The 20,986-nt window shown below is 38.9% G+C and overlaps 1 protein-coding gene across 2 annotated transcripts in view; it reads left to right on the forward strand.

The window, feature by feature from the left end:
• Window positions 1-20,986, forward strand: part of LOC132406035 (guanine nucleotide-binding protein G(q) subunit alpha) — a 134,559-nt gene that overhangs the window by 85,153 nt on the left and 28,420 nt on the right. For both annotated transcript variants that reach the window (XR_009516045.1, XM_059991194.1), the window contains exon 2: window positions 516-700. Coding sequence is in view for 1 of the 2 variants with exons in the window: in XM_059991194.1 (XP_059847177.1) it covers window positions 516-700 (185 nt within the window). In the remaining variant the exon portion in view is untranslated. The remainder of the gene's footprint in view (window positions 1-515; window positions 701-20,986) is intronic.

Here is a 20,986-nt window from a genome sequence, read left to right on the forward strand (position 1 = left end):
CAACATTATAATAAGTTATTACCAGTCAATATCACTGAGACTGAATTACTCTTAAGTGTGGAGTCTTGTATTTTTTTCAATGTTTGATTGTTGAGAATTATTTTCAAAATAGATGCACAATTTCTGTCCAAAATATGAGGTGATATAGGTAAATGAGGAAAAAATTACCTTGGTTGCAATGGGATTTGGACCTCTGGGGGACAAGAGTGTATATGTGCACAGATCATACTACTAGGTTCAACTAGTTGGACTAGCAAGTTTGTTTTTATGTTAGAAGATTCTACTTTAAAGTGAAGATGTTCACTTATTGTTTTTAATGTTAGCATAATTGACTTTATGAAGAAAAGTCTAAAAATGAAGTGTATTTGTTACTTCAATAGATGCATCTTCATAAAGTCAGTTATAACTTTATTTGCCATTCTAATATTTGTCTTTGTATTTTTAAAATAATGGTGTAACAAAATATTTAAACTTCCACTAATTCCCACTGACCTTGTGGAATTGTTCCTTTCTAGGTACGGGAGAAAGCGGCAAGAGCACATTCATCAAGCAGATGCGGATCATTCATGGAAGTGGATATTCAGATGAAGACAAACGGGGTTTTACTAAGCTGGTCTACCAAAATATATTCACTGCCATGCAGTCAATGATCAGAGCCATGGAAACGCTTAAAATCCAGTACAAATATGAGCAAAACAAGGTAACTTTATAAAAAGAGAAACAACTTTTATTATCATTGCAATAATGAGTACACATCTGCTAGCATGTTGCTTTGCTTGCCATTTATATTAAAAGTTTGAGCAGTGCACCTCAATTTTTATTACTTTAAATAGTTCAATCTAAAAAAAACAGTGTGTGTGTGTTTAAGATCAGCTGAACTTGAGTTTGTTCTACCACTGAAGATTCTGGCTGATCTGAATGTAACTTCCACTCTATTCCTGTCTCATCCCTGTACCTTTCTCTCCAAGCTATCAACATTTATGACTAATACCATATTTTAAATTTAAAAAAAAACTGTTTCCATGCCCTTTGAGGAAGTGAGTTCCAAAGACTCAGGATCCTCTGAGGAAAAATTCATTTTAAAGAAAAATATTTTCCAAGTATGATCCCTAGTTTTAGGTGTTTTCATCAGAGGAAACATTCTCTCCATATACAATATTGAGGAATCTTGATGGAATGAATGGATTAAATACCCCCTTGCTGTTTTGGATCCAAGCACGTATCAGCATGTCTGTCCAACCTTTCTTAATAAGACATCCCACCCATACCAGTTATTAGTCCAGTAATAATGCACCCAGATGTGATCTCACTTTTGCCTCATTTCATGGAAGTATAATCTACACATGTATTGAATTAATTGAGCAAGAAACAATGTTTTTAGCTTTCTAATTGCTGACTGTATCAGCATAGTAGCCTTTTGTGAATCACACAATAGGCCACCCAGATTCCATTATTTGATTAGCAATTTTTAATCAAAGGATTTTAAAATTTTCTTTTCCTGCCAAAATCATCAGTTGCACATTTTGCTACATTATACTCCAGTTGCCAGATTTTTGCAGATTAGATCTGAACATTTCTCTCAATGGTTATCTCCTCTTCCCCTAGGAAACAAGACACTTGCGACTGCTCACTATTCTGACTCGACAAGTTAGTTGAGTGACTATAGATAATGGCTGATATTTTTTACAGATTTGCAGCTGTCTCAAAACAACAGTTGTTGGAAATGAAAGCTTAATTACTCTGCTAATTTTCTACGCACACGTGATATTGTTGTTGTAATCTTTAACTACAGAACATGTAATTTTGTATTGCATTGCAATTGCTGAATCCAGAAAGTGATCTGAAGCTATTACATGACAATGTATTTTGATTGCCTTGTGTTCTTCTGGATCAGTGTCACTTTACACAAGACTTTAATTCCACAACCTTGTTTAATTAAATAGTTTTCTTTTGCAATTGATAATTAATAATTTCCTCAAATTTGATTGGCTGTTTTATTAAATCACTGAGTAATTGAAACTGCTTTAGGGAGGAAAAAAATCAGAGTAAACCACATTAAGGATGAAATTGCACATTGGCCAGACCTATGTAGGACATTTTCATTCCTAAATAGCATTAGAGAGCTGTGGATATTTATCTTTGAAGTGTTTCACATATTTTGAAAATGTCTGTTTCAGCAGTTGATATTTGATATATTAGTATTTGTAACTATTACTGAAGAAATTTTTACCAGATTTATTGTGGTATGGAGTTTGATCTTTACATACAGGTAGGTAAGTATTATGGCATTATATCTCATCTTCCTTAATTATTTTGTCTCATTCAATTAGCTAAGCACAGAAGTGTAAACAACACCTGTAGCATAGAGGATTAGCTTTTGCCCTGTAAGATGTATAGCTACAACAAAATATACTTTCAACAAATTAGTCTCCTGAAATAATGTAGGAGCCATAATACTAAGGTCAAAGCAACTCAGAATTTAATCACTTTAGTGAGATTACCTATTAATCTGTGTTCATTTATCTTTTGTAAGATGCAGTATACTTGCATTCTGTAATCATTCTAACTTGAACTGTAATCTTAAAACAAAATAGAATTCCACCTCTGCTAAATTGTAATACCTTCTGCTTAGAAGGTTCTAAAGAAGTCTTAGAAGGTGGGTATCATAATGATGCAATTCACTCAGTCGTTTGAGAGGGAAAAGCTGCAACTGGATTTATTGGTATTGTGGTTGAGTAAAGGTAACTATAGAGGCATGAGAGAGGAGCTAGCCAAAGTTGATTGAAAGGAGACACTGGCTGGAATGATGCAGAGCAGCAATGGCTGGAGTGAGGAAAGTCCTGAGGTTTGATTGATTTAAGCCCTGAATCAAGACAATGGGGCTCGGGCCCAAGAACATATTGAAAAGGCAGGACGTGGTCAAAAAGTGAGGAACGACTTAAGGTTTGGACGATCTAAGTGTTGGGTCAGGTTAAAAAGATCAGGGTGTCAGTGCCAGAGGCAAGGTAAATTTAGCTCGCTGCTCCAGAGGTTTATTTCTGCACTAAACCAAAGCTGTGGCTATTGCAACAATGGGCTCTTGACTCAACTGCGGTGATGACTGACTTCCTGGCTGTTCCAGATGTTGTGTGCTTATTTTTATTGATTTGTTTTCCTGCACATCAGGTGTTTGACAGTTTTTAAAATGGTTCTATTGAGTTTCTTTGTTTTGTGGCTGCCTGTAAAGAGAAAATCTCAAGGTTGTACATAGTATACATACTTTGATAGTATATGTACTTTAAACTTCCAACTTTATGTAGGGCCACAGGTTTAGTGGAAGTGTAGTTTCACAGTGAGTGAGCGGGGCAGTACAGTGACAGTGTATCATCTGTCTGAAATTGACTAATTTATCTTTTTGTTCCTAAACCTTCATTTTCCTGCTGGTGAGAGAGGATAGATAGAAGATAGATGTTGTAACACTTCAAAGTGTTTTGGTCAAAATGTTCACAAATGGTGTTTGACTTTCTGAATCATATTTTGAAAGGTTGTGATAATATTCTACAGCTGAGGTCAAATAAAATGAAGAAATTTTTGAGTTTCCAGGAGAGAAGAGGATTACCTTCTGTGGATTTGTTCATCCATTAATGTCGGAACCAGCTGCTATTCCAAGTTTGAGTAACTGAGAAGAAAATCCTTTGCTTAACGCCTTGTGGAACGTTGCTTTGCCCTTATTGAACAATCTGCAAAATTGCCCAATAGTCAGTGTTAATTGAGAGCTAAATACAGTGCCCTCTGGTTGTTTTGAACCTCAAAACATTACATACTCTAGACTTGGTCTTGCTGACATTGAGTAAGATTTTGCTACTGTGGCACCACTCAGCCAGATTTTCAGTCTCCCTTCTATATGCTGATTTAGCCTGCAACAGTGATGCCAGAAAACTTGAGTATGGTGTTGGAGCTGAGCTTAGCCACACAATTATAAGTGTAAAGCGAGTTAAGCACACAGCCTTGGAACCTGTGCTGATGAAGATTGCCTAGGAGATGTTGCCAGTCCAAACTGACTGGGGTCTTCAAATGAGAAAATTGAGGATCCAATTGTACAAGAAGATATTGAGGCCAAGGTCTTGAAGCTTGTTGAGAGAGCATGTAATATAGCAAAAATAAGTAGGAAGCCAGAGGATTTTGAAGCCTTTAAAAACAATAGGAGGCAGTTAAAAAAGCAAAAAGAGTAACAATGAAATATGAAAGTAAGCTATTCAGTCATATAAAAGATGATGCCAAAAGATTATTCAGATATATAAGAGTGAAAGAGAGGTTAGAGTGGACTCAGACTGCTGGAAAATAATATGGAAGAGGTAGTAATGGGCTGAACTGAACAGGTGAACTGAATACACCAGCCTTCACTGGGGAAGGTACCAGCAGTATGCCAGAAATTCGAGAATGTCGGACAGAAGTGAATGCAGTCACTATTACTAAGGATAGAGTGATGATGAATCTGAACATTCTGAAGCTAAAGTTACCTGGAGCAGATGGACAATGTCCCTGGTTCTGAAAAATATCGCTGAAGAGGCAGTGGAAGCATGAGAAAGTGATCTTTCACTTGATTCTGAAATGGTTCTGGAGGACTGGAAAATCACAAATGTCACATCACTTTTTAAGGCAGGGAGGCAAAAGTCAGTCCAATATTAAGGATGAGGTTTTGGGGTAATTTGAGGCATATGATAAATAGGCTGAAGTCAGCATGGTTTCTTGAAGTGGAGATATCTTTGAAGAAGTAGCAAGCAAGGTATTTAGGTAAGTAGATGGACGAGAGGGGTATGGTGGTGCAGGTGGATAGGACTAGGTCAGTACAGACTAGCTATGCCAAAGGACCTGTTTCTGTGCTGAAGTGCTTTATAACTGACTCTGATCAACCCCTAGCACAAATGTAATTGTTTCTATATCAGAGTCCTCTTGTTAGAATGAAGTTTGAAGAACGTGTTGGTAGACTATTTGCATTTGTTCAGTTCAGCCATAGTCTACTATCCATCATAATTGGTCACTGTTTCAATGTAAGGTAAAAATTCATGTGCCAAATATGGGGAATAGGTCATACAGACATCCTTTTTATTTTCTGCTCTTCAAGCATTTTTTGGATTCATTTGCACTCCTCAGGTCTCAACCTTAAATGTTTTTGTTGTTCCATATCAGAATACCTTATCTATAAGCTTCACCTTTGAATCTTGCTTTTAATTTGAAGTTCCTCTCATTTCAGAAGATGTTATAATTGTTATAATGTTAATCTTTATTCTCCAGGGTTTCCTTTGCCTTTTATGAGACAAAATCAACAATTACAGCTCTTCTTGAAAGGATATTGTTTTGAAACCTTCCATTGCTTCACATCATGAGGGATAAAATTGTACAAAACAAATCCAGTCAACTTACTCAGTTGAACTGTGATTTGTCAAGCACACTAAGCCATTATACTTCAAACAAATCTAGCAATTCTTGCATATTTAAGTTTTTGTCCCCAAATAGTCTTCTGCTTTTATAAATTTCTCATTGCCATACCTTAAGTGTGTGGCATACTACCAAATATTAGCAAATGTTAGGACTATAGATTACACCATGATCTCTAAGAAATAGAAGCTTTGGAAAGTCACCCATTTGTTTTCATGTGGTCTCCCTATAAAAGATCTAAAGAAATTCACACCCCCAAGTTTGATGTTGTGATTTACTGCCATATTCCTTAAGTACCTCGATTTCCAATAAATCAGTTTGTGCTTAAAATGGACAAACTAACTGAAACTCCACAGCTGTCTGGAATTGGATCACAGTGCTTCAAATAAATGTCTCCATTTCTGTAATGCAGTACAACTCCAATAATCTAGTACATTTTGTACCTCTGCTCCACGCTGGCAGATTTTCTGGCTGGTTGCATATCAGTGCCATTCATACAACAAGCTTGTAATTCACATTTTAAATAGGTCACATAGTTAAATGGTGGATTTTCCAGTGAAATTGATGAGTTTAAAGGGAATATGGGAACAGGGTCCTGGTGAGTTTGAAAGGAATGCAGAATGGTGCTATGGCACGTGAAAGGAGCACAAGTGACTGAACCCAACAAGGTAGATGTCAAACATTCAAATTATCAATATCTTGAATTTGATTGCCTTAAAGTATATCAGCATTTTTTCTTTTCAAGTCCTTCACAATTTTTAGGTTTCATTGAGATAAATGTTGATATTCTAAACGTGCATTCCTCAACAAAGATGATATTCTGATTCCAGGATATGATGAATCTAAGCATTTTGCTTTCACGGCAATTATGTTATTCAGTATGGCAACTAAAACTGCAGACAGCAGTACTCAGATTTGGATTTCCCCATTCCTGTACGACTGCAGCAAGGCTTCACTATTCCTATACTGAACTCCTGTTTAATTTAGCTAATTTATGATTTTCATCCTGATTGCTTGCTGTTCATACATGTTTGCTTTGTTTAATAAGCCAATGTACTTGGGTACCCATGTATATTTGTATGTTTTGTTTTATTTTTAAATTAATTTTGTCATACCCATATTAAATATTACTTCAACCAAGATTATTTTCCATTTGCTCTCACCCACTTGCTTAACCTATGGTCCTTTGAAAAGCCCTAGTATCACAGCTTGCTCTTCTAGATAGTCTTGCATCTTCAGCAAAATTGCAAGTAATGCCCTTTTTTAAATTATTGATACAAGTGATAACACTGAAGGCTTGTTATTCATCTTCATAACATGCTTCGTGTAAATGTTTATAAGCCTGAGATTGGCTATTTGTTTCCTACTAGTTCATAGTGGTCACTCACTTCATACCAATAAAGTGCCCCCAATCTTCTATTATTTTAGAAAACTCATATAGGCTCTATCAAATGTGTTTTAAAAATAGTCCATTTACTAGTTGTCCCATATTTAACTTGTAATGCCCCCAAAGTTGATCTGAAGCAATTTTTTTGTATGTCCTGTTAATACGCCATTCATGGATTCCATTATTTTAATAAGTCATTCTTAATTTTCTAATGTACAAGTTGACTATATCATGCGCTAATAATTCCCTATGAGAGAGCTCAACACTTGTCATTGGTTCTTTGTTGAAATTTTCCAGTATACCAAAGTATGTGATACTTCCCCTCCTCGCTGAGATCTGTTTATCCCTTGCACCATTCTTTGACGTCACCTCTGCTGGTCATCTCCCCTCTATTTTTCAATCCAGATGAACGATCTTAGCTTGAAATGTCGATGGTCCTTTTCCCCCCTCAGATGCTGTCTGATCTGCAGAGTTCCTCCAGTATATTGTTTGCTTACTTAGTACTTGGTATATTTTCAAAAGGGATGCAATTCTGAAAATTCGAGCAAATTTCTATAGATGTACTGTGGAGAGCATTCTAACTAGTTGTATCATTGTCTGGTTGGGGTGGGGGAGAGCCATAGCACAGGATTGAAATAAGCTGCAGAAAGTTGTGAACTCAGTCAGCTCCATCATGGGCAGCGTTCAGGACATCTTCAAGGAGTGATGTCTCAAAAAGGTAGCACCCATCATTAAGGACCCCATTACCCAGGACTTGCCCTCTTATTGCTTATTTATTTATATATATTTCATTTTGTTTAGATATAAGTATTGCAAAGTGCTTCTGCCACATCACAACAAATTTCACAACATATGCCAGTGATATTAAACCTGACTTCGAAATGGTTCATTAAGCAAAATTCCATGAATTGAGAAGATTTTAAAAAATGATTTATGGGCATACTGATAATAAGGATTTCAATGTGAGAAGAGTGATGCTTCCTATTTAATGTCAAAATGGCTTTTTAAATCAGTTACATATTTCAAAGAAAAGTTGTAAATTGAAAGGTTGTTAGAATACCATAAATGCTTGACTTGCAAGTGCACTCAATGAAAAGTTAATCAATTTTGCTTTTGCATTGTTAACTATACCCTCTTTAAGAGGGATGTAATTTATTTGAGCTCCACATACAAAATGCTGGAGGAACTCAGCAGGCCAGGCAGCATCTAGGAAAAGAGTATAGTCGATGTTTCTGGTTAAAATAAAATTACTGGAATTTTCTGACCATGCATTTTGGTTTGTAATCATCTGAATGTTTTTGTCTCCATGACTTTTATTTCCTCCTTTTAAAACAGTTTTGGACCTGAAGTGGTTGGAAGCCATCTAATCTTAAGCTGTTTGCCAATCAATTTAATAAATAAATGACAGTATTAAACTTGCATAATTCCATTGTGAATTTTATATATATTTATATACATTATTTGTATATATTTATATTTAGAGTTAGATATATATAAAATAAATAATATAGATTTTCTCACCCCTTGTGGGTGGTGTATATTTGAATTTTCCCCCTCCAATCTCTGCCTCCCTACCAGAGTCCTGGGAGCTTCAGAGTCCAGTACAGTATCGTTACTGTTTCCAGTAGTGCGCTCTTCTGGACCGAGATCGCACATGTTGTTTCCTGGATTTGTTGGAGCCACTCTCCCAGTTCAGATGGCACAGCCGCAAGTGCTCCTATCGTCACTGGGATTACTCTGGCTTTAACCTTCCACATTCTTTCTTCCTGATGTTACTGTAATTTGGGACTGCCACATGCACTACCATTGATTTCTTCAGTTCCTTGTCTGTTCCTGTACTATTTCTTCCTGAGTATAGGCAGAGACGGAAGACAGCAGCACCAGTAGTGAGGACCAAGGAGGTATGGTCAAGGGAAGCACAGGAGCACCTACAGGACTGATTTGAATCAGTGGACTGGACTGTATTCATCTTCAAGCCTGGATGAGTATGCTGCAGTTGTTACCAACTTTATTAAAACCTGTGTTGATAAGTGTGTGCCTACAAAGACTTGCTGTACATTCCCAAACCAAAAGCATTGGATGAACGAGAAGATACGTCGTCTGCTGAAGGCTAGCTCTGTGGCCTGCATTCAAGTCTGGCGATCTAGGCCTGTACCAGAAAGCCAGGTATGATTTGGTGAGGGCTATTTCAAGAGCAATTTCGAACAAGGTTGGAGGTGACATCAGATGTACGACAACTCCGGCAGGGTTTGCAAGACATTACTTCCTACAAAACGAAACCCATTAGCATGAATGGCAGTGATGCTTCACTACCAGATGAACTCGACACCTTCTATGCCCACTTTGAAAGGGGGAATATAACTACAGCTGTGAAGATCCCTGCTGCACCTGATGACCCTGTGATCTCTGTCTCAGAGGCCGATGTTAGACTGTCTTTAAAGAGCATGAACCCTCGCAAGGCGGTAGGTCCCGATGGAGTACCTGGTGAGGCTCTGAAAATCTGTGCCAACCAACTGGCAGGAGTATTCAAGGACATTTTCAGCCTCTCATTGCTATGGCCAGAAATTCCCACTTTTTTTCAAAAAGGGAACAATTATATCAGAGCCTAAGAAGAATAATGTGAGCTGCCTTAATGACTATCGCCTGGTAGCACGCAACATCTACAGTGATGAAATGTTTTCAGATGTTGGTCATGAATAGACTGAAATCCTGCCTCAGCAACCTGGACCCATTGCAATTTGCCTGTCGCCACAATAGGTCAACTGCAGATGCAATCTCAGTGGCTCTTCACATGGCTTTAGACCACCTGGACAACACAAACACCTATGTCAGGATGCTGTTCATTGACTATAGCTCAGCATTTAATATCATCATTCCCATAAGCCTGATTGAGAAGTTATAGAACCTGGGCTCTGTACCTTCCTCTGCAATTGGATCTTCGACTTCCTAACTGGAAGAGCCACAATCTGTGCAGATTGGTGATAACATCTTGCTGACTATCAACACTGGTGTTCCTCAGGGGTGTGTGCTTAGCCCACTGCTGTACTCTCAATATCCATGACTGAGTGGTTAGGCATAGCTCAAATATCTGTAAATTTGCTGATGATACAACCATTGTTGGTAGAATCCCAGATGGTGACGAGGGGGCATACAGTAGAGAGATAAGCCAACTAGTGCAGTGATGTCATAGCAACAACCTGACACTCAGTGTCAGTAAGACGAAAGAGCTGATTGTGGACTTCAGGAAGGGTAAGCTGAAGGAACACATACTAATCCTTATTGAGGGATTAGAAGTAGAGAGAGTGAGCAGTTTCATGTTCCTGGGTGTCTCTGAGGATCTAACCTGGTCCCAACATATTGATGCAGTTACAAAGAAGGCAAGACAGCGGCTACACAGTAATAGGAGTTTGAAGAGATTTGGTATGTCAACAAATAGAGTCAAAAACTTCTATAGATGTACCTTGGCTGCATCACTGTCTGGTATGGGGTGGGGGGGGGGGGGGGGGGGGCTACTGCACAGGACCGAAAGAAGCTGCAGAGGGTTGTAAATTTAGTCAGCTCCATCTTGGGTACTAGCCTACAAAGTACCCAGGACATCAGGTAGGAGGTACAGAAGCCTGAAGGCAGACACTCAGTGATTCAGGAGCAACTTCTTCCCCTCTACCATCCAATTCCTAAGTGGACTTTGAATCCTTAAACACTCCCTCACTTTTTAAGTATATATTCTGATTTTTGCACAATTTTTAATCTACTCAACATATGTATACTGTAATTGATTTATTATTATATTTTATTTTGCTTTTTTCTTCTATATTATGTATTGCATTGAACTGCTGCAGTTTAGTTAACAAATTTCATGACACATGCCGGTGATAATAAAGCTGATTCTGTTGTTATATCTGGTTGGTTAGCCAGTACTTGCTTAGTGGTCTGTATTTGGAAGTCCTACCGGATCTTGGCTCTGTCATTCTCCACTACTTTCTCGAGTGTTTCCTATTTGGACTTGGCAGTGCCCAATCCATACTCAGCACAGATATTCCTGTACACAATTTCTGCAATTTGGTTATGCTATTCAGTGTATGCAGTTCCTGCCTGCATCATGCACCCTGCTATTATGTGCTGGATGGTTTCAGCAGATTCCTTGCATGGTCTGCATCTTGGGTCTGGTCTGGTGTAATAGACACCTGCTTCTATTGCTCATGTGTTCAGCGCCTGTTCTTGTGCAGCCATGAGCAGTTCCTCAGCCCTGTCATTTTCAGCCATTGGTAGGACTTGCTTATGTCAGCCTCCTCTGATATCTGACGATGGTACGTTCTATACATGGCTTGACCCACCATTGCCTCTGGCTCTGCTTCACCCACTACCATTTCCATATCCCCTGCTTGCACTCTTTTTGAGGTATTCTCCTAGCAAGTCGTCATTGTGAGCCATTCTCCTGACATACTCATGGATATTTCACATTTCTTCCAGGACTTTGGCCTTGACACTTCCGAGTCCCCATCCTTCTTTATTCTGGCAGGTGTAAATAGAGGGCCATGGGTAACCCTGGGTTATTTCTAAGGTAAGGGCATGTTCGGTACAGCTTTGTGGGCTGAAGGGGTTGTATTGTGCTGTAGGTTTCCTATGTTGCTCGACATTGGACTTTGGATAGAATCCTCCATGTATTATTAGTAGTTTCTGGGTCTTGTCAGCAGCTTCCAGTTCATTCCTTGGCCAGCACGCTATTGCAGCAGGGTATCTAATGACTGGTAGGGCGAATGTATTGATGGCTCTGATCTTGTTCTTCACATTCAGCTAGCTTTTTAGGACCTGTATCACTCTTTGGAGATACTTGGATGTTACGGCCTTCCTTGTGCCCTCATTGTGGTTTCCACATGCCTGCGGGGTCGCCAAGTATATGTAGCTGTCCTGTACACCTGGTATGTGGCCTTCAGGTAACTATTCCTTCAGTCTTGAAGAATTTGCCTCATTTCAGTACCATCCGGCTGCATTATAATACTGGTTATTGGAGGTCATTATTTATTGTTCATCCCTATTTTCCCAGAAGCTAGAGATGTGTCCAACATTTTGAATGGTAGCAGTCCTGTAGGCGCGCATACTTTTAGTGGTTCCAGTGATTACCTCAGTAGTATTGAAATGCTGTATACTTCCAAGCCGTGCTGACAGTGTCAGTGCCACATTCTTAAAACCTTTGTCTTTCAAAAGTTTCATGGGTTTTAGAGGTAATGTCAAACAAGACTTGATGGTTCTTGTAGTGCAGTTTATAGATGTGTAAATGCAGATCAGTGTGAAAGGAGTAAATATTCAAGGTGGTACTGAGGTGCCAGTCAAGTGAGATTGAAGTTGTGTTTTTGGAGCTACACCCATACATACAATTAGAATGTGTGGGCGTGTTTCTTTACTTTGCTGGCTTGCCTTGTAGACAATTAAAAAGCTTTGGGAGTCAAGTGGTGAGTCACTTGCCATTGATGCCCAGTCCTTCTATCCACAGTACTTTGATTTTTTTTAAATTAAAATTAACCCCAGGATGTTGAAAGATTTAACCTTAGTAATGCTTTTGATTGTGAAGATGTTAAATTCTTCTTGGTCAGAATCAGCCACTTTTGTAGTGCAGATGTAACTTAAAGCTATCAGAGCAAGCCTGAATGTTGATTAGATTGTGCTGTACATAGTTGTAAATAGGCTTAGTCACTGTGATCAACAAATATCCACTTATCTTCTTCTGGAAGGGAAGTATTAGATGATGCGGCTAAAGATGATTGTGCCTGAAGAACTGTGCAGCCATGTGTGCTTAAACTGAGATGATTGACTTGTAATTACCATAATTATAAGCCTACTGTTCGAACTGGTACTTTCAGACTAGGAATTGCAGGGTTTCTAATTATTCTGTTCCATTTCAGAAAGCTTATATCGTTGGTTTTCTTATAAACCTCCTGAATATTTTTAAGCGCCACACACAAAATGCTGGAAGAACACAGATGGTCAGTCTGCAGCTTTGGAGGGAGATGAACAGTTGACATTTTGGGTTGAGACATAGGTGGTCAGCATTAAGTCCCGGCCATTTTGGCGGATGGAGTGAAGGTGTCTGACCAAATAGTACTCCAGTCTGCACCAGGTCTCGCTGATGGAGTGTAGACCACAGCGGGAGCACAGGATGTGATGAATGACCCCTGCAGACTTGCAAGTGAAGTGCCACTTCACATAAAAGGACTGTTTAGGTAAGGGAGTATATGAGCAAGGTTGTAGCACTAGGCATGATTGCAGGGATAAGGATATGTGGGAGGGACAAAATAGACAAGGAATGTGGGAAGAGTTCTTTCTCAAGCATCTTCACTCCATCCAGTGCCACAGACAGATCATCCTGTGGCCAACCATTTCAATTCCACTTCCCATTCCCACACTAAAAAATTGTAGTCTGTACTGCCATTAGGCCAAAATGCAAGTTGGAAAAGCAACAGCTTAAAGTCCATTTTGGTAATCTCCAAACTGATGGCATGAGCATCCTCTCAACTTCTGGTAACCACTCCCCATTGTTTTACCCCCCCCCCCCCCCTTTTGGTTTTCCCTCATTCAGATTGACCTGTCACCCCTTCTCTTCCCTTCCCTTTCCTCACTCTCATGATCTGCCATCACCTCCCTCTGGTTTCCCACCCATTCCTTTTATCCTGTGGTCTACTGTCCTCTGTTAAATTTCCTCTTCCTCAACCCTTTATCTTTTCCATCTCTCAGCTTCTGAGTCATTCCCTTTCACCTGAACTCTCTTTTCACCTGGCAGCTTGTGCTCCTCCCTCCTCCCCCACCTTTTTTTATTTGGTTGTCTTCCCCCTTCCTTTCCAGTCCTGAAGGAAGGTCTTGGCCCAAAACATTGACTGTTTATTCATTTCTATACATGCTGTATGACCTGCTGAGTTCTCCAGCATTTTGTACATGTTGCTTTGGATTGCCAGCATGTGCAGACTTTCTCATGTTTATAAATTTCTGCCCCCTTCTTTTCCAATTCTGCTGAGTGGTCTCAGCAAAAAGCATAGACTGTTCATTTATTTCCATAGAGTTCTTTCAGCATTTTGTTTGTTTATTTGTTGAGATACAGCGTGAAAGAGGCCTTTGCCCCCCCCCCCCAGCAACCCCCCATTAACCCTAGCCTAATCACAGGATAATTTACAATGACCTATCAACCGATACATCTTTGGACTGTGGGAGACAACCCACACATTCCACAGGGAGGACATGCAGATTCTTTACGGATGATGTCAGAATTGAATGCTGAACTCCGCCCCGAGTCATGCTAACTGCTGTGCTACTGGTTTACCTCGTATGTGTTTGCTCAAAATTTCCAGCATCTGCAGAATCTCTTGTTTCTGTATATCTTTTTAAATATGGACAGTTTAGGATCAATGTTTAGGATGAAAGTATGTTCTTGTTCCACACTTCAGCAAGACAGCTGTACTTGGGTTACATACAACTGCAAGAATAAGTTTGTGAACCCTTTGCAATTACGTGGTTTCCAGCATTAATTACTCATAAAATGTAGTCTAATCTTCATCTAAGTCACAATAATAAATGAACACAAACTGCCTAAATAACACAAACAATTGTACCGCTTCTCGTCCATACTGAGTACCATTTAAGCAATCGCAGTCTCGGTTCAAAAAAAGTATGTGAACCTCTAAGGTAATGCTAAGTCAGGTTACTGACAGAGCTTGCTCTTTTCAGGAAAGATCTCCTTATGTGCACCACGCCTTGATCAAAACAACTTTCAGAGAACCTTAGAAGAATGTGCATGAAGCTGGAAAAGGCTACCAAAGCACCTCTGAAGATCTGAGTGTTCAACAGTCCACATTAAGAGAAATTGTCTATAAATGGAGGAAATTTGGTACTGTTGCTACTCTCCCTAGGAGTGGGTGGCCTGCAAAGATCATGCCAAGAGCACAAGGTGCAATGCTGAAGGAGGTGAAAAGGAACCCAAGGGTAACAGCAAAAGACCTGCAGAAATCTTTAGAATTTGCTAAAATCTCTGTTCATGTGCCCACTAAGAAAAACATTAAAGAAGAATGGCCTTCATAAAAGGACACCATGGAGGAAAGCACTGCTCTCAAACAAAAATTACTGCACTTCTCCAGTTTGCCAAAAACCACATGTTCCGTGGCAATTCTAGGACAGTGTTCTGTGGACAGATGAAACAAAAATTGAACTTTTTGGCAGAAATGCACACTGCTGTGTTTGGAGGTAAAGGGATGCTGCACACCAACACCAAAATATCATCCCAACTGTGAAGCATGGTGGAAGGAGCATCATGGTTTGGGGCTGCTTTGCTGCCTCAGCGACTGGACAGCTTGCAGTCGTTGAGTGAACAATGAATTCAAAATTGTATCAAGACACTTTACAGGAGAATGACAGGGTAGTGGCCCACCAGCTGAAGCTTAATAGAAGTTGGATTGATGCAACAAGGCAATGATTTGAAACATAAGAGTAAATCAAGATGAACACTTGTGTTTTGGAATTGCCACATCAGAGTCCAGACCTTAACCCAGTTGAGATGCTGTGGCATGACCTGAAGAGAACTGTTCATGCAAGGTATCCCAGAAATATTGATGAACTGAAGAAGTTTTGGAAGACTGGTCTGAAATTCCTCCTCACCATTGTGCAAGTTTGAACAGCAGCTGCAGAAGAGGTTATTGCTGCTAAAGGAGGTTCTACCAATTATTAAATACAAAGGCTCACATACTTCTTCCAGCCTTGACTGAATGATTAAACAATGTGCTTAATAAAGACATAGAAAGTACAATTGTTTGTGTGTTATTCATTCAGCCTGTTTGTGTTTGTCTATTATTGTGACTTGGAGATCAGACTACATTTTATGAGTAAATAATGCAGAAAATCGGGTAATTGCAAAGGGTTCACAAACGTTTTCTGCAACTATACATCTAAATGTGTATTTTGGAAACTGACAGGATGTATTGAAATGGGTTTGGTGGCTGCTGGTGAGATTTCGGGTAGGAGCATGACATTCCTTGTGCCTTTCCACCCTATCCCTCTCCTGATAAGCAACAATCGGGATGGTTGAGCTGAGAATACTGTGTAGACTTGCTCGCTTACTGAGTCAATGAAGCCGGCTGGCATCCATTCCTTCTGCACCTCTTCACTTTTTTTTGTTGCGGGTATTTCTCTGATCCTCTCCTACACATACTTTTTTATTCATTTCTAACTTATGACAATGTTGGTCTACTAATTGTTCTCGAGGCCTATCATATTGTGGGGATTGTTTTTATCTTCATCTGTAAAAGTGAACTTACACATTGATAGCATTCACATTCTAATACTAATGGTTCTCTGACAAAAATCATTAAAATTCTAAAAAAGTTTAACAACTAATTATTAAACTAAGTCATGTGCATTAAAAATCTTAATTTAAAAAATGGTGTAGACACAATTTAAAAGTGTCACTAAACTTGTTCTTAGTTTCCTTGACAATTGTAAAAATGCCCATTCAAGTGAATGGATTTGTGGATCATTGCCAATTCTCACAATAGAGGGCTCTGCACATAAATTCCTCATTATAAATTATAGAAAATTCTGGCAAGTCTTGCTTTACTACTGGAGTCCAAGTAAAGTAGGAAAATTGTCAGATGAACTAAGCCAGTAGGTTTGGGACTGGCATGTTTGTGCAGAAGTTTCAAACATGATGGTATATGTTGAGAGGTGCTGGCAAACTCTAGCAAAAAATTGCCGTATTCAAGTGGTATGGTTAAAAGGTCGTGCAGAATTCCAAATTTAAACAATGAATGAATTTCATTTTTTTTCCCTTTGTAGTTTATCTGTTTTTTTCTTTGCATGACTGTCCTCACAGTAACTCTTAAATTCCTATCCTAATTTGCTGTGGCAATTCACCATTTTAAAGTCTCGCAACAGGTGGGTTTTGGTAATGATGAAAGCGTGGCATGTGATTATTGGAAAATAGTTCAACTGTAAATTTTGGAATGCTGACACTTGTTTCAATTTAAAGGTGAATTTGTGGAAATGCTAATAAGTTTTGTCTGAATTCCTGATGTTACTCAGCAAGTAATAAAATGCATCTTCAGTTTTAAAACTATTTACCATGTTGTTATTTTTTCTTACAGCATTAACAGTTAGTGTGTAAGGTCAGTAGCCCAGATAGTGGGAACATTGAATGGAGATCAGTGACTACCTGGGGACTGGCAAGGACTGACATTTCAACCTTAAATGCCGTCTCCCTTGTCTTTTGGGTCATTATTCATTTTTGCCATGTAAACTCCAAGTTCAAAGCCTCTTAGGAACTGTTGAAGCTTAGTCTTCCCTATGATATTTCTTTCCCGTTGTTGAAACATTCATCCAGCTATATTCTACAGAATTCCAGTTTTTAAAAAATTTAATCCCTCATCCTCCGATTTCTCCATTGACGTATCTGTTGCTATTTCTATGATTACCCTTGGACGAAAGCCTCTTGAGATACCTGCACTTTTTTGATTTTAGCCCTTTGTGCATTACTGATTTTAATTGCTTGCCTTTGGAAGCTATGCTTGCAGCTACTAACTCCCAAGCTCTGAACTATCTCGCTAATTTGTTATATGGCTCTAAAATTTGTTCATGCAATCAAATGTCTTCCCCACCCACTTATGATTGATTAATATTAACGCACCTGTTATAATTCTTAAGGTGATTTATTTTACACAAGGAGTTACTTGAATGCAAACTTAATTTCTCATAACATAATAATCATAATCACAATAATGCCCTCCTTGGTTAAGCTTGTGAGTTCTGGGAACAACACTGTGAATCCCATTTCCCCAATTGTCTCCCTGTAACATTTTCCGTAGAAATTCAGTGTTCTTAAGAAGACCATGCAGACACCACACATTCCAGGGACTGGGATTGGTCCTAGGCCAGTGGACCAGTAAGACAACAACATTGAATAGACAGCGACTGATTAAGGATAGTCAACATGGCTTTTTGTCTGGTCAGTCATGTCCAACCAATCTTGGAGTTTTTTTCAAGGAATTTACCAGGAAAGTAGAAGGAAAGATGGTGAATGTTGCCTACACAGCCTTTAACAAGGCTTTTGACAATATACTGCGTGGAAGATTGGTCAACTTGTTCATTCGCTTGGCATTCAGGATGAGATAGTAATTTGGGTTCAATATTGGCTTTGCAGGAGAAGCCAGAGAATGGTAATAGATGGTTACTTCTCTTTCTGGAGACCAGTAACTAGTGGTGTACCATAAGGATTGATGTTGGGTCTGTTGTTGTTTGTCATCTCTATCAACAATCTGAATGATAATGTGGGATAAACTAGATCATGAAATTTGCGGATGTCATCAAGATTGGGGATGTAGTGGACTGTGAGAATGATTATCAAAGTTTCTGGACCTGGACCAGCTGTAGAAATGGGCTGAAAACTGGAAGATGGAATTTAATGCAGACAAGTGTGTGGTGTTGCACTTTGGGGAGATTGTGGTAGAACAGAGGGATCTGGAAATGTAGATCCATAGTTCCTAGTGAGTGGTAGATAGATATAAAGAGAGCTTTTGGCAATATCCATCCCAGATGGGGTACCTGGTCAAGTACTAAAGCCCTATGCTGATCAGCTGGCTAGAGTGTTCACTGAGATCTTTAACCTCTCACTTGTGTAGTCTGAGGTACCCATCTTCTTCAGGCAAGCTTCACTTGTACTAGTGCCTAAAAGAATATAGTAACCTGTCTCAATGATTTGAAGAGTGAAAAAAAATTACAGTCGAGGGATAGAGTTTAAGAGAGTTTAATGATGCATCTCTATAAAACTCTAGTTAGGCCACACTTGAAGTACTGTGTCCAGTTCTGGTCGCCTCACTATAGGAAGGATGTGGAAGCATTGGAAAGGGTACAGAGGAGATTTACCAGGATGCTGCCCGGTTTAGAGAGTATGGATTATGATCAGCTTTACTCTTTGGAGAGAAGGAGGATGAGAGGAGACATGATAGAGGTGTACAAGATATTAAGAGGAATAGACAGAGTGGACAGCCAGCGCCTCTTCCCCAGGGCACCACTGCTCAGTACAAGAGGACATGGCTTTAAGTTAAGGGGAGGGAAGTTCAAGGGGGATATTAGAGGAAGGTTTTTCACTCAGAGTGGTTGGTGCGTGGAATGCACTGCCTGAGTCAGTGGTGGAGGCAGACACACTAGTGAAGTTTAAGAGACTACTAGACAAGTATATGGAGGAATTTAAGGTGGGGGGTTATATGGGAGGCAGGGTTTGAAGGTCGGCACAACATTGTGGGCTGAAAGGTCTGTAATGTGCTGTACTGTTCTATGAATATTGATGGATCTTGGGGACCCATTGAATAGATTAGGTCTTTATCCCTGAAGAATGGGAAAATGAGATTTGATATAAGTGTACAAAATTCAGAATCAGGTTTATTATCACCGGCATGTGATGTGAAATTTGTTGACTTAGCAGCAGCAGTTCAATGCAATACATAACCTAGCAGAGAAAAAACTAAAATAGTAATAGACAATAGGTGCAGAAGTAGACCATTCGGCCCCTCGAGTCTGCACTAATAAATAAAATAAAATAAAAGATAATAATATAATCTTATCATAACAGCCAGGAGGTTTAAATTTGGAAAAACTAAGCAAATCACGACTAAAACCAAAAGCAGTTTGGTTCACATGTTGTTTTGGGAAGGAAATTTACTATTCTGGCATAGAACCCACCAAATTGTTGCCTCTTAATTACCCTCCTAGGTAATTACTCTCAGTTCAGGGGCATTTAGGGAGGGACAGTAAATAATTGCAGTCAATAACATCCACATCATGGACAGCCTACAGGATTTTATTTTTCTTCTCTTCCCAGTACCCCATGCCTCTGCTTTTCTCTGCTTTTTCCTTTTTAGATGAGTGCTATCAAAACATTCTTTGCCAGTTAAGGAAATGATACTTGTCAGTAGTTAGGTGGAAAGAAATGTGTGGTGGCACCACCTGGTGTGGAGCATGCCAGAATAGCAAGCTACTGAGGAATCCTGTGGAACTATTTTTGGTCAAAAGTGGTTAGTTTTTTTGTTGCATTTATTTATTATATGGCTTGTTATACAGGTGAAGTTGCAAGCCACCAGTTTGTATTTTGCTTTGGTCAAGGTTATTTACTTTAAAAAGTGCTCACTCATGCAGACAGTTTTCAGAGGAGCTTGTATCCAGTAGGTTTAAAATGGAACTATGTACTGCTTTGAACATCTATATTAATGTAGTCAGCTTAGTTTAATTTCTGAATTAAAATGTTCTTTTTTTTTGAGTCTTGATTTGGAAAATAGTGTTAAATGCAGTTAGGTATTGATACTTCCCTACAAAATCAGTTTTGGTCTTCATTCATTTTGGAATGGGGGGCTAGTATTCATTCATGATTTTTATTATTTGATTCCTGAATGTGGGCATCGCTCATAAGGCTGCCAAGATACTAGGCTTTCTCAGAGGGCAGTGAAACATTACTCACTTTGTAGGTGTCGAGTCATGTATAAATAAGTTAATGCTACCTCAAGAAAATCAGTAACCAAGCTGGATTTTAAAAGCAATTTTGTGCCAACTTTTTAAATTTCCAGTTATCTTTTAAGCAGAATTTACATTTTGCAACAATCAAAGCTTTTGCCTTACTAGTCCAGAAACATGACTGTTTCTGTATTGACTATATTTTTACCTGCTTACTAGTGACAATTAGTTTTGAAGTTCAGGATGAAATTGTGACTGGTAAAGAGGTAGTGAATTTAACCCCAGTTAATTTAACTAATTTTATTACATTAGTATATATTGTTAAGGTTGAACTTCCAGAATTGTGTACTGACCTAATTTAAAGTAGGATCAGTCAACTGCAGTAAAATTTGAGTTTTAAATTTATTCAAATTGAATCTGCTTAACACTTTCAGTAAATGGCATTGAGGTACAGTTCAATCAAGAATTAATTGAATGAAGGCCCAAATGAGTAACTTGCATTTATGTTAATCATTAGTGTGGTAGGTAAACCTTAGAGCAGAATTGTAAAAGATTACCCCTATCCAGTGTATTAGTCTGAAGGTGACTGAGATTCATGATCCAGAATTCAATCATGAAGGCACATATATTTGGGCAATAATTTAATCAAAATCATATTGAAGAGTTGTACATGGAAATAATATGAATAGTTAAAGGCAGTATAGAACC

The sequence above is a fragment of the Hypanus sabinus genome, chromosome 16 (assembly GCF_030144855.1).
Source record: "Hypanus sabinus isolate sHypSab1 chromosome 16, sHypSab1.hap1, whole genome shotgun sequence".
In the NCBI taxonomy this organism is placed as follows: Eukaryota; Metazoa; Chordata; class Chondrichthyes; order Myliobatiformes; family Dasyatidae; genus Hypanus; species Hypanus sabinus.